This window comes from Pseudomyrmex gracilis, unplaced genomic scaffold (assembly GCF_002006095.1).
Source record: "Pseudomyrmex gracilis isolate BER0280 unplaced genomic scaffold, ASM200609v1 scaffold_50, whole genome shotgun sequence".
Taxonomy (NCBI): Eukaryota; Metazoa; Arthropoda; class Insecta; order Hymenoptera; family Formicidae; genus Pseudomyrmex; species Pseudomyrmex gracilis.
In genome coordinates, this window is record NW_018020634.1 from 837,000 (window position 1) to 854,507 (window position 17,508).

General features: G+C 40.2%; 2 protein-coding genes and 1 long non-coding RNA gene across 7 annotated transcripts in view; 1 reads left to right on the top strand and 2 right to left on the bottom strand.

Moving 5' to 3' along the window:
- The window catches only part of LOC109853572 (ephrin type-B receptor 1-B), a 94,532-nt gene extending 87,419 nt beyond the window's left edge, over positions 1 to 7,113 (top strand). For all 4 annotated transcript variants that reach the window (XM_020425810.1, XM_020425811.1, XM_020425812.1 and 1 more), the window contains one exon: positions 2,285 to 7,113. In XM_020425810.1, the coding sequence (XP_020281399.1) occupies positions 2,285 to 2,549 (265 nt within the window). In that variant the 3' untranslated portion in view covers positions 2,550 to 7,113. The remainder of the gene's footprint in view (positions 1 to 2,284) is intronic.
- A 1,123-nt stretch (positions 7,114 to 8,236) lies between these two features.
- Positions 8,237 to 9,309, bottom strand: LOC109853567 (60S ribosomal protein L34-like). Of its 2 annotated transcripts, none has more exons than XM_020425801.1 (4): positions 9,228 to 9,309; positions 9,043 to 9,114; positions 8,578 to 8,775; positions 8,237 to 8,385 (listed from the first exon to the last, which is right to left on the bottom strand). In XM_020425801.1, exons 2-4 carry the CDS (start codon positions 9,105 to 9,107, stop codon positions 8,289 to 8,291), a joined length of 360 nt encoding a protein of 119 aa, XP_020281390.1. In that variant the 5' UTR covers positions 9,108 to 9,114; positions 9,228 to 9,309; the 3' UTR covers positions 8,237 to 8,288. The 2 variants fall into 2 exon arrangements, with proteins under 2 accessions (XP_020281390.1, XP_020281389.1); XM_020425800.1 differs by having other exon boundaries at positions 9,281 to 9,305.
- Positions 9,310 to 9,364: 55 nt separating this feature from the next.
- LOC109853568 lies at positions 9,365 to 16,868 on the bottom strand. Its single transcript, XR_002250129.1, has 3 exons — positions 15,226 to 16,868; positions 13,450 to 15,072; positions 9,365 to 11,390 (listed from the first exon to the last, which is right to left on the bottom strand). It is a non-coding gene; the product is annotated as an uncharacterized LOC109853568 (long non-coding RNA).
- Positions 16,869 to 17,508: the final 640 nt, after the last annotated feature.

A 17,508-nucleotide genomic window follows, 5' to 3' on the forward strand; every position in this document is an offset into this window, starting at 1 on the left:
TGATAGAGAAGCGTCTCGACATGCCATTTAGAAAGAAAAGATTTATTTGGATCTTATATTGGTTGCAAAATTCTGAAGTTCTTTTCGCAATAAACGTTTAAAAAGCGGAGGTGAGCATCTGTTTTAGTTCACTAATAGAAAACAATTCTCGCTTAAATTTTTCAATACGTTTAAGAACTAATTACGCAAACTTTTCTATTTATTTCTCTTTCTTTTAAGCATTTCTTCAAAATTACGCAATTGTTTACGTATCACACAAACAAAGCTCGAACGGTAAAGGGAAAAGATGAAAAAATTTTAGAATCAAAGCGTCGAAATAAAACGAGAAACTAAAAAAGTCCGCAGATAATGTAACACACACCTAGTATGACCTCCATTGCACTAACAAATGCTAACAATTGTCAGAATCAGAGAAAGGGGTGCTCCACCCCCACCCCCACCCGCCTCGTCGGCATCTTCCAACGTGCATTTGAGGAACAGGTAAAGAAAAAGCAAAAACGAAAAATCTCAATCACGCGGCATTCCCCCGCATCGAAAATTCCCTCCCCCTATTTCTATCCCTTTTTTCGAGCGAGAGAGAAAAAGAAGCGGAGGAACAAAGAGCGCAATCATTTCTGTTTTCTGTATTTGATGCCCTAGATAACACGGAGAATTACCGAGAGTTCTAGAACGCGTTTCGACGATTCGATTACACGTTGACTGTGCTTTCACGTTCTCTCTGCTTCTTTGACGCGATATAATGAAATATTGCCGCTATACGTAGACAGCAATCTCCTCCCCGCTTGGTATAACCAGTCTTAGTTTGTGTCGCACTCTGCTTGTCTTCATCACGCACCGTAATCCACTCACGTGTACATACGACCCCCTGATATAAACTATGTACCCACTAACACGTTACATATGATACATTTTACGCTCGTCAACAATACCATTGTTAGCGATTGGCCTATCATTATTCTCATTACTGTCGTCACTATCACTGTTTGTATCATTATTAGCATTATTGTTTGTATCACGTCCATTTGTGTATTATTTATTGAGACTATTGTTTACCATTACACATGTATTATTATTTATATTGTTAGTTTACATTGTATATTTTCCACTGCTCTATCATGATATTTCTTATTATTAATAGAATATCATTATTAAGACTAGTTTAATTTTTTATTCTTAGTGCTTACATTTTGCTTATTATCGAGACGAATCTCACGCTTGCACATCCACGTATCCTAAGTGTGTACATAACGTTTGTACAAAAGAAAAAGATGCACAAAGCCAATTGATTGTTATTATAATAATTTTAAAAAATTGGCTATTTTATTTTTCAAACTATACACTCGTATAATTTATAAACTTTTTCGTACAAGATCGTTCGCGTGATGTATGTATAGGAAATGTATTTTTTGCAGGATATTGTTTAGGAAACCTCCACTCCAAGTGTGTATATATTTGAATAGCGATTTTTTTACACGTAGGTGTGTTAAGATTATACGTTTTTATTACATATATGTTTTATACATTATGCCCTCAGAAACTTGTCAAATAAACCACATGTATACTTTTAGTCTTTGGAGTTTCTTGCAGATTTTATCAAATCCACTCTAGAATCCATTACGAGTTGTGATAAAATATCCCCTTTTTTATATCCCCAACCAATCGATATACAATAATTTCTGTATATACAAAATTGCCTCTTGCAATTGCACTATGTGTACATACAACCACATATATCGTATCTGTAAACATTTATACATACCTCCCTCGATGTATATAAAACCGTAAAACAAACACACAGTTGCGTTTTATGATCAATAATCTGTGTGATTATCACTGTAGGAGTAAATCATGATTGTGTTTGAACTCTGATTCCATTTAGGAATATCATTCCGATGATGTGTGGAAAACAAAATCCCGTTTATGAGCAACATTCTCTGATATAACTCTGAAATAACGAAGATGTCAACGACATATTACGAAACAAGTTAAGCTCGTTAAGCTCTTTCTTGCCAAGTTTTCTCGCAAGTTCTTGTAATATAATAAATAAAAGCTGAATGATACGCGTGAGATCTTCGTTATTTCATTCTTTAGCCTCTATATCGTTAACTTGTGATGTAGTCAATAGCAAACGAACCAAATGTTTTTTAACAAAAGATACATTTGGACTTTTGCGAATGTGAATGTGTGTCGATAGACCAATCCAAATACTAACTCTAAAGAATCCTGAGATCTCGTTTTCGACTTGACGAAAGAACATTCTTTGCTAACGCGTTATTCTCGACAGGGGCACCACTCCACTGGCGCCGGACGCGGTGGATCTAACGCAATTGACTTCTGTCAGCGAGTGGCTCGCCTCCATCAAGATGTCGCGATACGCGGAGAGCTTCGAACAGGCGGGTGTGACGACGCTGGAAGCGGCGGCGCGCGTTACCGTCCAGGAGCTCACGGCTCTTGGCATCACGCTTGTGGGACATCAGAAGAAGATAATGAACAGCGTGACGGCGTTACGAGCGCAAATGTCCGCCACCTCGCAAGGTTTCCTCGTGTAACGTCCGTCAATCGGTTTTCCCAGATTCCTGCGAACGCAAATCGGCCGACAAATCGGCTGATCGCGCCACGGAAATTTTGCCCCACCCTCAAGGATCTCACGTATTCCAACTCCTTCGACGCGTCCGTCTAGCAAAAGACGACACATATATCACCCAGGATTCGTGATTACCTAGTCAGAGCGACGATATATATTTCCCGAGAGAATATCTCTTCTCGCGCGAGTAGATACGTGTACCAACGGTAGTTGACCTCCCTCCCACCGCGAGATGAACCTCGCGGCATCTCCGAAGCGACTCGCGAACGCTGTTTCACACTTCTCAACCGAGAAATTCGAAATCACTCACTGCAGACATTCCACGTAAAAAGAACTTGAACATTCATCAAGTTTTACACTTCCCGGTCTAGAAGACCGGAACGAGAGGAAATGTACGAGGACCACGTATTCGTCATCTCGAATCACACACATACAACGACTTACTGAGTTACCGCGAAACTTTCGAGTGAGGAATCGCTGTAATTCGTGAATACAAATAATTTACATTGTCCGGATCAGGACATTCTTTGATTTTTTTTTAATTTTTTTTTTAGAAAAACTCAACGGGATCAATATTTAACACACATTGTATAAGGAACTCCCGAACACAACGAGCGCCGATCCTGTCATTCGTTTCCTATAGGCCTGTTTCTCTGATATACCGATATACGTAAGATCAGACTGACGACGGAGACAAACGAGCCATTTCTTTGAAATCACTGCCGTACAAACCCTGTGCTCAATCGTATTTTGTCGATAAACGAAAGCGCTCTCTTCTCTGTTAATTTAAATCTGTGTCAAATCACACAAATATGCGTTGCATAATTTTGCAGAGAAACAATCACACAGTGTATATAAACGATATTTACTTCCGTAAAGATTTTTCGATCATCTGTTTTTCATCATTTGTCGCGCGTTTTGTCGGTTTTTTTTTTTTTTTTTTTTTTTTTTGACCGAATGACTCTTTCGATTTTTTAGTGTATGTAATACGTATCGAAACGTTTAAATGACGAACTACATATCGGCCTAAAAACTGTCATTCGAACACGCGTCTGTGCTCTCTCGGCCTCTCGCTTTTTTCCTACACGTATATACTAAAGTTACAGTCGATAATACGCTGATAATAAGAAAACAATTAGACTATAGTAGAGAGAAACCGTATCGCGAACTACTGTATCAAAAAAATAAAAAAAATAAAAAAAAATAAAAAAAAAATAAATAAATAAACAGGCCGTAACAGTTCTCGAGATTCTGTCGATGTAGCGTGACGCACGCGATGCAACATAGATTTTCATTACTTACTCGTCAGTCAACGTAGCGAATAACACTGCACTTATTGTACACACACCCTCGTCGCCTCGACAACCGAGAACGAATCAAAGTGAGCGAGACAATGTTAATTCTTGACGATACGAAATTAAAAAGGTTCTTGCCTTTGCGTTACTTTATACACGAGAGTGACGGTCTATGTAGATGTAATCTTTGAATTAGCGATAACGAAAGGAAACGAGACAGACGAAGCGGGGACATGTGCCAACGCGAGTGTGCAAGACACTTACTTTTTAGCGCGAGATAGCTGCGTGCGACGCGAGACAAATGTGTGAGAAAAATAACAACGAGAGAATGCGCGTGCGAGTGCGAGAGCGTGAATGAGGATCGAGTGGTGGTTCGCAGCCCTGCGCTATATTCGTGTGCACACGAGCGTATGCGATCGCGAAATTATTCTATAGAAGATAAATACTGTATTGATGTAATGAAACGCGAGGCACACACTTCGATTAGAATGGAACGCACGGCGAAGAAATGTTTCCGGTCGGAAAAGAGGAATCTCTCGCTCGACGAGTACCTCCAAGAACGTCGTCGAGAGAAATAAACGATTACAAAGCGTGTCCCCTCATCGACAAGCAATACATTAACATATCAACACTATCCGGAGTGCGATGTTGTTGTTGCTCGACGAGGATCGAGACGACTTCGATTGCAAGTTGATCGTTCTTTCCCCGGCAGACGACAAAAGAAACGTAGAGAGTCGGAAGAGGGAAATGCGTGGAAAAATAAGAAAACGTAAAGTCGGAGGTATGAGATATGCGGTGCAAGAGACATCCATCGAGTGGATCGTATTTTTTATTTTCACAATCCGATTGCGAGAGGTTTCTCTGCGAAGAGCAACGTCCGTTTGTGCAATGTACGCGGTATTTTCACGAGAAGAAATTCTCTTTTTATTTTAGGAGATAAAAATCCGAACGAGAAAAGCTGCTTGCTTCACCGTGTGTCTCGTTGCACCTGCATTTATCTGTAAAAATTGCTTTCCGGATCGCGACTTATACCACGTACGGGATGTTATCGGGATGTTTATTCGAGAAACGTACAATCGGTTAGACAAAATCTACGCGCACGTGAAATTTACGCGAAACTGACTTCTGAAGCGAGTCGCGGAGAAATGTGTTATTTTCTAATTTAGCGGTCTAACACACTGTATACAGCGATGTAGTCGACACGACGCGTCGAAGCGACGACGGATGACGGCGGACGAGAGCGGAACGCGCGAAATTTCGCGTCCAAATGGAACAACGACAAAGCGGAGAACAGTAGCTCTTTCGCGACCAGCCAATTCTCTAGCCACTAAATCTTCTCCCTCCGATCGCAAAAAAAAAAAAAAAGAAACAATTGACGAGAGTCGCGCCTGCGAGCGACGAGATTGATTGGTTTTGCTTCCGTCTCGAAACGCGTTTCAATTGTTTCCCTCGTGAAACGAGACGCTGTTTCGAGAGCTGTCACAGACAAGAGAGTTCTAAGAACGTCGAGAGTACGCTCTGCACAATTATTTTGTAACTTGAAACGACAATAACTCGTCGTTGCGCAGCTACTTTGTGATACATTTTGTCTGCGCGATGATGCGTGTAACGAGTGTGAGTTACATGAAGCGCGTTGTAAAAGTTACAAAATAGGTGTCTTTCGGTTCGTCGTGTTTCCTTCCGTGTTTCGCGAAAGAAACGAGAGAACGCAGAGAGAGCGATCGCGGGAAGCAAACGCGACGATGACTAGATCTCCCTTGGAAAGAAACAAAAATAGAAAGAGTGAGAGAGAAAGAAGGCTATTGAGAACGGCGACGATTAAGAAAGCAATACGTGAATACACGCAAATGCAGATTTTTATATAGAAAATGTTAACAAATTTCAGAAGATATTAATTATCGATAGCGCTATCTTCCTAAATGTTCGTATTAAAAAGTTAAACAAAAGAAAAAACGTACGATAAAAAAAAAAACGTATAAGAACGGCGAGATGAAAAATCGCGCGAAATCCTGACCGAGAAGAACAGAGAGAGCTCGCGCGCGAGTCGAATTCTTCGCGCCGCGATCGATTGAAGTAAATAATAAAATTAGTCGGACAGGATTCCGCATGCGAGAGAAAGAGAATCTTAAGAAAAAAAAAAAAACTCTCAAGCTAAATAACTATCTGTGTTTTAGCAAAAACGAACCTGCGAGTGCGACCTGAAGTTTTGAGGATGTTGTTAATTTCGACGAAAATATTTAGATTTCATATAGAGCTCTATCAATATATCACACATACACACACGACATACGTGTAGGCGCAAAACAGAGAAAATAGACAAAAAAAAAAAACTAAATCAGATACAGTTTTGTAAGAACGAAAGTATATCGTACGACTTCTCCGATTTTTCTTTCGTTTTTTATTTTTTATTTTGTTTTTTGTTTATTTTTTTTTACTCACTCTCGATCGTCCTGTGGTTTTTTCCGTTTCAGAAACTATTTTAGAAAGAAAGATACGCGTCACACTTCCAAAACTTTTGATCGTACGTGTAATTTCGGTTATCTCGTATAAAAGTTTTATTACAAGAGCGTGAGAGATGAGATCGAACGGAAAGGAGCAACGGAGAAAAAGTCCAAAAAATCAATCAAAATCGCCTCAAATCGCACGACAATTTTTCTTGCGATATGTTTATTTTTATTTTTTATTTTTTTCTATTTTTTTCCTTGATTTTCTGACAGATAGAGGAAGCGAGAACCACGATGTGATTAAAAATAATAATAGACGAATCGCCTCTCGCGTTTTATTGTGTACCACTACCTATTTATTAATAAAAGAAGAACTTATTTATTGTTTAGAGAGAGAGATCTGACTAAATTGCAAAACGTTTTAATTATCGTAAGTTATCTATTAATTATTTAGTGCGAGAGATATATATGATGGGGTCAGAACGACGCGCGCGTAATATAATTCTTTTTTTTTTACTTTTGGAGTTTTTCGAAAAACTCTGTCGTGTAAAAAAGTAATAATAAAAACGAAGTACAGCTACAGTGATAAATACGATCGTTGTATCGAATTTGTATGTGTGCAGCTATATAGATTTATATATATATATAAATATTATATATTATATTTAGTTAAGCGTTAATTTTAAAAAATACTAGGAGCGCGTGATTTTTTATTTTTTATTTTCTTACTTTTTCTTTCCGCAGTGAACTCTGTCAAAGTACCTGCTTCAAAAAAAAAAAAAAAAAAAAAGAAGAGAACGAAAATTATAATCTCTGCTAAACCAGCAAAGAGCATATTACAGGTACCGTCCCATGTATTATACATACACTGAACAGGCGCGCACACATACACAAACGTACACACATACGTACACACATTATACACGTAACAATAATAATTTATATACACTCGCCGAGCTGAGTTTTCAATGACAAAAGAAATAAAATTGGTTAAGCAAATCGCCTCCGTGTGTCTTCGATTTATTGTATAGAAAAAAATGCAAAAAAAAAAAAACAAAAAACAAAGCAAGCAAAGAGTTACTGTCGAAAACAAATTTTGGAACATGTCTAAAACATTTTTCCTATGGTGTTGTCAAGACGATGTTGAATGTACATAAGATATAATAAAAATAACATACCTTATATATATATATATATATATACATATATATATATAATACGATGTAAATCACGAAAAACTTGGTTCTTTCTTTCTTGGGTCACCTCAAATGTCCTTCCTTCGTCCTTTCTTCTATTTCGAAGAGCAGCGGGCAAAAGTTTTGATATTTGCTGATAATACTTTTTTGCACAAGTTAAAACACGGCAATACAGACGATTTGAACTGACTGGAACGCGGCAACGATCGGAACTGACTGGAACGTGGCAAGGATCGGAACTGACAGGAACGTGGCAAGGATCGGAACTAGCTGATGACTGCTCGAGTTCGCGTTGTATGAACCGTCGGTAAAATAGTAAGAACTCGATATAAAACTAAAAGCAAATCAAATACAAACTCTTTTTTTGTGTTAACTGTCTACATAAAATATGAGAAAAATATATAAATTGTAAAAATGTAAATAAATTATAAAATGATTGTACTTAAATCAAAACAAATATTAAAACATTAATGCACTATCTCTCTACTGGATAAATTAATAAAATTATCCGAGATTGCTACTTCAAAATCGTTTTAAACTAACAATTTAAACGAAATGTAATTTTTTTAAAAAGTATTTGAGTATTTTGGAAAAAAACATTTATGTAAAGTTTTCATTGTCATACAGTATCTTTCTTACTGTATGTGTGAGAGAGAAAGCAGTTTGTTTCATTATAAAACAAGCGAGTGGCACATACCATGACAATAAACAGCAGAATTTAATTTTTTGGGGTTTTATTATTTATTTTGTATAATAAAAAGTAACGGAGTTATTTCTCCACTTTTTTCGTCTTCGCTGAAGCCTGCTGTGCTTTCATAACTTTATAGACAATCTTTTGTTCTTCAATTAAGAATGCACGTACAATTCTGAAAAAAAATCATATCAAATCATGTTTTTTAATTATATAAAAAGTTTATAGAATGTTCCTTGTATTTCTTAATGAAAAAAATTACAAAACAATATTTTTAAGAAAATCTAATCCAATCAATAAAACTAGTCAAAGAATAACGAAGTTTGAGAATTTCTGTGAAATGCCATTTAAAAAAAAGTATTCATACCTTTCTTTTACACACTTATGGCAGAGTACTCCGCCGTATACACGCTTGACAGTCTTTTTGCGTCTGCACATACGAGATCGCTCCATGGGTCTAGCAGGTTGGATGCCTCTGAGTTTGTCTTTACACTGTCCACATCTTGGAATCTTCTTGGGCTTCTTAAGATATTGATAGACTAATTTGCCACCAGGAGTACGTACACTATAAACATTTCATCCAACATTTCCAACCAATTAACATTTCAGAAAACAGAACAATCCACTAGAAGTGTTGTTATTTAAAAGTGCAAGCTCTTTAGTTATGAGAATTCTAATCAGTGCGTGTGAATTTGTCGGGACTGATCAAAACATAACCTCACACTTTGTCGTAACTTACAATTCTCATTGTGAACCTACGAATCTCACCACACGAAGCCAATAACACCAGTTTAAAACTAACGCACTATTATTTGCAACATAAAATACTTACACACGTCTCCTGTTACTTTTTGTGTTGTACGACAAGCGTCGCCGATAGGTTAGTCGTTGCACCATCTTGGTTCTACAACATAAAAAGTTAATTTGTCGTTGAAAAAATCAATCTATAAAGACTTGCGACGCGTAAGCACTCGTTGTAAATTCGTGTACAAATAATATAACATCAATGCATCTTACGATTGGCACGTAAAATGTGGATATCATAAAAATCACACGAACGTGTCACGAACCTTCGCCAAATCCAAACGGAAAAGGAAGCAACTGCGCGCGCGCGCGCCGCTACGGATCTTCGTAGGTAAGTTGTTAGTGCTGCCATCTTATCGGCGCAAATCGGAACCACGAAGACTTAGCAAAGATTCAAATCGCTCTTAGCGAATATCGGAATCACGGATTTGAATCTCTGCTAATACAATTTTCCTTTCGCGGCGGCCACTTACGTGGTTACATTCGACAGGCGCACGTGTCTCCATGCCGCTTTGTTCGTTCAAATTGCCATACACTTCCTTATGTATAGATTCAGTCTATAAACTCAAGTTTTTCTCTAAGACATTGATCAGATAATATAATCACAATTTTATGAAGTTGAATAATGTAATAGAAATTATTCGCTAAAATAATTTTTTTCTTTAACATTTGTTTGATAATTTTTACTGTCAATGTATCGAAAGGAAAATGTCACCGAGTGAACTGACAGACGAAGTGGGGACTTCTGTGATCGCGAGGTGATAAAATTTTCGCAACACATACCTTTTTTAATTTATTCAAGAAAGGAGAAGTACAACTGTGTACATTGATTATTAAAAAAAAAAAAAAAAAACAGTATACAAGCGTCTAATATATTTATTTAAATTTAAAATCACACGCCTGTGCGTTCTGATTTTTTTTCAGAAGTAACTTCCACAACTTCTTCGGTTCACAGCCGTTCTCCTTGAGAAAAACGATCTGTTCGAGTTTGGAACTGAAATTGCGCGCCGGTGATTAAGAACAGAGATACTCTGAAAGATTCGGTTGCCGATTATGGCGATGTACTTGCAAGAAACGTTCGTAGCTTCGGGGCAGTCTCCTCCGGAGACAGGTATTGTGCCGCCGATTATGGGCAAAAGGGTTGCGGCGCAAAACTCGTCCCGCGGGATCGCTGCTCCGAGTAGCTAGTCTCGGAGAGCGACTAACAAGTGCCTTATTTGTTAGATACACCTCCGTGTACCACGACGTGCATTATATGTGCGAGGAGACCGCGCGCTTTAGTTTCAACAGCGCGCGACCGCCTCGGAGAGCGGTGAGAGCTACGGAGTCTTGTCAACCGAGAATGCGGACAGCGACTTGGCATTAAATACTTACGTTCCTCATGCTATGCCACGCCTGTCGGTTTTCTAACCGCGCCGTTTCTGAAAAATGCTCGCGGCTAGAATACCCGCTAGATTGTTTTTTTTTTTTTTTTTTTTACGCGTTAACTCGGTCATCCAGAAAAATTGCTTTGTTACGGACGAATCAGCGAGATGCGTTGCGTTTGCTCTATTACTTTAATTGACATTCTTGCGGTAAAATGTAAAACAAAAATATATAAGAAATTTACTTCAACGCTTCGACGTTGTTATCTCAAAAAGAGTCCAATCTGTCGCGATCTTTACGATCGCCGAGTCCAATCTCGTCGCGATCGTCCAGAATGTGACGCGATCCGAAACGACCGAACGTGATCGCTTCGCCGACGTGTTTCGTTTTTCAGTTAAAAATTCCGACGTACAGCCCGCCGTATACACGACGGGCGAGGAAACGAAAACGAAGACGGAGAATGCGGGGACGATGTCTCGTGTAAAAAAACGGCGGGACGCAAAGTCAGGCGCCGCGGAGTTAATTCGATTTCATGGGCGGCGAGATTTGTGCGCTCGCTTCACGCGGTCTGGGATTTCGAGTTTTCCATACAGGATCTTTCTCCAGGCACTCTCCTTTGGTTGCGGCACCCTTCTCGATCCCATATCGAAAATAATCGGGTTCTGCGGTTAGCCGCGCTGCGGTCTCGGTACAGGCGGCATTTCGTCTCGGTTCAATTGCCTCGGAATCGTTGCAAGCCATCGTTGCAGCTGCGAGTAAATACGCGAGATTGGAATACCTATTCGCAACGCGCGCGTTTGCAATTTTCGATTTTCTCGATCGCGCCGAGAGCTACATCGCGGTTATATCTTTTTCGCGTTTGCGCGTGTCAAACTTTTGCAACACATACGCGTCGACTATTTTTTGTTAAGATAATAGCAGTCAATCAAGTCAATTCGTAATCTGCAAATTGCGAGAAGAAAAGCAAATTTTTCTCCAGGTACTGATTTTGAACGACTTGGTTACTTGGTCCTGAAAAATAAAAAACAGAAAAAGCTTATTAACGATCAAAATTGTGATTTTATAGATAACAGCAACGAGTAATGATATAATTGAAATTCTATGATAGATAACAATGTTACGAGAAGAAGGCGGTCACTATAAATTTTGCGCCTCCATTCGGAATTATACGGGAGAGGATTTATCGGCCACAAACAGCAATTGTCCGGTGTCACGTTTAATTGACGGTTATAAAATGTAGCGCGAGCGTGCAATCGAGAATAATTTGGCGTGAGCCGCGCGCGGCTGGGTCTCTCTCTCTCTCTCGACGAGGAGATGCGACGCCACGTGATTCCTATAATTTTCTGGGATCGTGTTTAGCGAAACGACAAGTGAGTAGGTGTCGTAATACGCGTGTGTCCCCATCATTTCGCGACATTATTATTAGATCGACGCGCTTTGCATCGTATTACGTCGCATTATCGTTACTGTTTTCGCGCGAAAATTGTTCGTTGCTCGAAATAATGCGCGGCTCACAATACAGTATCGAGTTTAATAACGACGGATGCGTACACAGTTTATAATCGTACACACACACACACGTACATGTTTGCATAAAAAAAGTTCATACAAACGGTCATTTTTGCGATGTCATCAAGTGTGTCATTATAAAATTTCTCATTTGCTATCATAAAACACAAATTATTATAATCTAAAAAAATACTCTTTTGCATGATATTGTACGACGTACACACACACACACACATACACGCTCGCGCGCATATATTATCAGAATTATATAATTATATGCACTATATTACGCAAAATTATTACCCAGAACGATACGCAATCGGGAACAATTTGTAGTTTAACAGTGTTTCAGAAGAACGTGCGTTAGCGTATGATGCCTATAATTTTTAGGGCTCATGTTTGACGAAATAACAAGCGGGTGGGTGTCAGTTTTCACACCCGCGGCACGGCGGGGTCTCTCTCTCTCTCTCTCTCTCTCTCTCTCTCTTTCTCTTTTTCTTCGGAGAATGTAAAAAAGGGTGCCCGTACGAAACCGGTCCCGATGAATCTTTGTTATACAAAGTCCCTCCTTCCCTCTCTTATATATTGCTGCCTGCCGCCTCGTACGTACGTACGTGTGCCCATAAAGGACGAAACAACGGGCCAGGCCTCAGGACCGTACTCGCAAAATGAAAGACACCTACGCTTTCTATTTCCGGTCGTTAGAATGGCTCGATATAGCACATCTCTTTGATGATACAGCGTTATTATTATTATTATTATTATGCAATGTAATATTTATCCGAACAGCTTGATTGGTCTTTAATTTTTATAAAACAAATAACAGAGTTTATCTTGACAAACCGAGAATGTTATTTCAATTGATTTCATCGGAAATATTTAATTATATTGCGAGAACACAAAGTGTACATCAAACTGACGATCCACTTTAAAGTTCATTCATTTCGCGAATTAAATATAGCCATTACGTCGAATTCGCGTATTCAACGGAGCACCAAATGCGGCGCGAGTGCTCGTTCATTAGCTTTAAACGTCTCGATTACATCATGCTCGATTAAAATCGAATGTAAATTGCGCGGCGATCGAGCCGAAGATGTCTCGCGATAATAACCGATCCGTGAGCATATTGCGATTCGAAAATTTCGCCGAAAAGATTCGAAAATATATCGTCGCGTTTTATGCGAGAACTAAAGATCTTTGGAAGTAATATGTTTCTGTTGAAACATTTAATTCGCGCATTAAACATTTATTAAGCTGTTACTGAATAAAAACAGAAAGATCAAACTTTTTTTAAACGCAAAAGAAAGCGAACTTTTCCTAGAAATACAAACGTCGTGCATTGATTCGAAAGCGCGGTGTTTCGAACAGTTTACGGAAGAAACGTATCGTGATTTCCGCGAAAAAAACGAGATCAATTAATTTTCGCTAGCCTTCTCTTTGGACGCGACTGCGGATTCAGCGGCGCGTCCTCTTTGATCGAATTATCATCACCAGTGGCGCCAATTCACACCTGACTCTCGGCGATAAAAGCCTGCTCTAAAGATATCCTTATCCTACTTACGCGTAGGCGCGAATCCCGTTCTTACAGAAGAAGTAGACTGTGATCGTACAGCAGGTAGTCGCCTCTTATACAACGTTCCATCGGGATTCAGTCGAACTCTCATCTCTCTCGCAGTCTCATCTTCTATCCCCGCTCTCTCCTCCTTCCTCCTCCCTCGCTCGTTCTTTATAATTCTTTTTCGTGATAAACCAACCGCAGTATCCTTTGCCGACCACTCGAAGCGGTAGTGAACAAGACGATTAATTATCCCGGCGCCAAACGGCAACGATGAAGGTAACGACGGTCGATTAAGATCCAGACGGAGAGAAATCTCCGCGAAATCCTTAAAGGAAATTAATGAAAGAGATATATACCTGTGGTTATCTTTCTCTTTTCCGCGCGTCGCACGATTAAACACCAAGATTGGCCGACGGCTAATAATAGTGAACGCGAAGCGCAATAAGCGCGCGCGTATATACGCGTAACTTGGTTGTTGCGTTTGCATTTTGAATTTTTACGGTCGGTGGCGACGCGCGCGAGCTTAACTCGAGAAGAACTTCAGTAGCTCTTCGCGGTAGACCCTTCGCTATAATAGATACGATTATCCAATGTAACCATCGGCCAATCTTGACCGTTACACTGCCACTTAAGAAGAGAATACAACGATCGGAGTGTATTAATGGCGTCCGGTTCTATTCATAAAAATATCTCGCGACGTGCGCACATACCAACGGATTTTATTCCTTGCGCGCAACAGTCAGATAAACGTAACTGCGTAGATGAAAAAAAAAAACGTTTCTCAAATATCCTCAAAGAAATTCGAACGTGTGCGTTAGACATTCGCGTTAACACACTTCGATGTGCTTCCAGACAAAAAATACATTAGCCTCTTGACTAAATGATGAGGATTTGAATGGTAATCGCCGGAAGTCGTCAGCTCAGCCCGCACGACAATGCCAATAAAACGCCACGTATTATTTAATCTTTGTCAGCGCGATGTATTTTGTTTTGTTTTCGTTAAACTTGTCACCGTGCAATGTGCTAAAAAAAATCCGTAAGTTGATTTTTTAAACAATTTTTTTCAGATTAACATACGCCTAAGTAAATTTATAAATGTATGTTAACGATATAAAAAGCAGATTTGCGTTTATCTGAATTCTTGGAATTGCAACGTACAAAGCTTGAATGTATATATATTGTGAACATAAAAGAGAGAAGCGAGAGAGAAAAAGAGAAGAAAAAAAAAAGAGAGAGAAAGAGAGAGAGAAATTCAAAACGAAGCTGACCCAGGGGCCTGAAAGGCTTCATGGCACGTTAGTTGCCAGACGAGCGATTTAGCTCCGTTCTTCAAAGTCCCTATTTCAAGCCCCCTTCGTTTCTCTTCTTCTCTCTTTTCTTCCGAATAAAATATACTTCTGTGTTGGACCTTCGTGGCTGGCGCCGAATAGGTTGGGCACTTTCGAGGTCCTGAAGAAATTTGAACTCCACTTTGTTGGATCACCTTAATGTGGCACGCCTTGATGTTAGATACTGAGATTTGTAGAATTTGTTTTATCACGTAAATTATAACTTTTGTGCAGAATAGTGTTTTATTACTGATCTTCTTACGTCCTCACGCAAGCAACAGATTGATTATTCAAAGATCTGAAAAAGAATTTCAACAATTGCAAGACATACGTTTTAGTCTAATAAAAAAAAACATTTTTTACGCGTTTGATTTTAGCAATTCAATTCGTTAACGAGTCCGAATCTTTCAATCGAGTTTTATTGTAATTGCGATGACTCGCGTATACTTACATTGCTAACAATGCGATGCGCAGACGGTGTCGAGGAGAATTGGCAAAAATATCGCCATAAAGAATACAATTCTCAATTCGTGGCGCGAAATAATAACAACAAAAGTTGACGGGGGCCGATCGTGGTAATTGTGTTCCGCCGCGTCACGTCCGTGTGCAACAAGCTACGATGGGCGCTCTTCTTTTTTGGCGGTTCGTCGCCTGCCGGCGTAATATATTTCCAGGCGAGACGAATGGATCGTGATTTCATGGCGCAGAAGGAACGGACACGAGCGGGAGGCTCTTTCCCGCTCGCCTTTGTGGGCCCCATTGTCGCGGTTCCTCGAAACGCCCGACTCGGGATGAGTGCGCACGAAGGCGCGATCTCCGTCGCCTCTCAAAGCCTCACGTACGTGTAAAACGAAAACGCATCGACGACGTTTCAGAGAAGGGGAGGGTATCTGATTCTAATCCCGAAATCCGGTTCGAAGCTCCGGATCGCGATGCTTCTCGTTTTTCTTTAACACGACGCTCGAAAGTGGCCGGTGTGTTCGTCCCGGAGGCGGTCATGAATAAACGATGGACGCGGGATTTCTGCGAAAATCCGCTTATGGTTGTTTGCAACAAAAATAAAACACTTTGCAATCCAATTTATTTAGGGATTCTTCGGCGACTTTAAGATTAAGTTTCTCGGCGACTTTTACTAAAGAAACACAAGAGCGAGACTTGGTCGATGCAAGATCGACGATTTCAAGCCTGTGAATTGTACAATCACACCGTTTGTTCGCATTGTTTTCCTCATTTCGTCAGAAATGTTTCTTTCAACGAGATAGATCATTACACGGTAATAATTTATACGCAGCAATTAGGGATCGTTTGCCGGTCAACTATTGCCTCTAACTACGCCTTTGTGATGTGGAATGCATATTCATCATCCCGTACCGATCGTCTCGCTCAACGCAATCTTTAATAACTCATAATTAAGCGTTAATCAGAGTCACAGTCGTCGACTGTCCGGCGATTCTCTCGTTTCTCGATTATGAATTCGTCTATTCGAATGGTTACTTCTTCTCTCGCGCGATCGCGGTCGTCGTCGTATCGAATCGATTTCCGGTTGATTACCGACAGAATGACAGGCGAGGCCCCTCGTTTAACTAGGCTAATTGTGAGAAATTGCGCGCATAAGATGCTGCCATTTGCCAAGCCAGCGCGTGTGTGCGTCTTTACCGGCTCGAAACCGACCTTCTCATTGGCGTCTCTTTTGCCAGCATCTGCAAGTCATTACAAGAGACGCATATGTACGTGCACGTCCAGAACAAATTTCTACGTCACGTATCGGCAATGAATTGAAGACCCGTCATTCACATTTCCAGAAAACGCGCATTAGTAGTTTTCACAGCACGTGCTTAGCGGTGACAAGTGATTTACTGTCAATCCTCGAGCAAGAGACCGCAGCCTGTCATCCCGTTCACGAGTTCCCACGATGATAACGCCCTGAACACAAACGATATTTTGTTTAGAAAAGAGGCAATATTTATCTTCACTTGTGCTTGTTTGTTAAACAGATTAACACGCTATTATAATACAACGAACATTCGATAAACAGTACAACTTTATCCGAAAAATAATACAACACGCGACTACAAAAACAAATCTTTAAGCAAATATTTTAATTGCGACAAGGAATATTTGATTATATATTTAACAAAATTTGCAAGGGCAAAATTGCAGGGACAATTTTTTTAAACATCCTTCAATTTATACAATTTTTTAGGTTTCGAAAAAAATCCGAGTCACGATAAAAATAAAGCGGTCTGCTTTTTCGAGAAAAACGCATGTTGGATGCCGCGCGTTGGATGTACGTCTCTTTCCATAAAAGTGCCGAAGATCATCTCTAAAAATATAATGACTGACGCCTTTTAGCGCGCGCGAGAAACGACGGACGGATGCGTCTGAGGGTCGGTCCGTGCGTTTCAATCTGGATCGCGCGACTTCACGCTCGACCGATACACACGCAACAGGTTACGCGCGGGTAGCACACCACATCGGCGTCATCGTCGTCACGCGGCGACCTAATCTTGATGCGAGGCGACGTTTCGTGCTCCTCGTCGTCACGACGACGACGACGACGACGACGACGAATCCGATCGCCGGAGTCCGACTAGTTGCTGGCGGCGCGAAAGAATTGCCGCGAGCTTTGTTCTCCCGCGAACAGTGCGCCTTTGTTGGATCTTAATATTCACCATATTGCAGCGCCGAGAACTTCTTTTACATTTTTGCACACGAACGGCACAAATTGCGCTTC

What these genes read in the sequence shown, in the direction of transcription:
- LOC109853567 (XM_020425801.1), bottom strand. Translation starts at nt 9,107, where the DNA reads ATGGTGCAACGACTAACCTATCGGCGACGCTTGTCGTACAACACAAAA. An exon ending in AAAAGTAACAGGAGACGTGT is followed by an intron (nt 8,776 to 9,042) that starts GTAAGTATTTTA and finishes AAATGTTTATAG; the next exon opens with TGTACGTACTCCTGGTGGCA. An exon ending in CATAAGTGTGTAAAAGAAAG is followed by an intron (nt 8,386 to 8,577) that starts GTATGAATACTT and finishes ATTTTTTTTCAG; the next exon opens with AATTGTACGTGCATTCTTAA.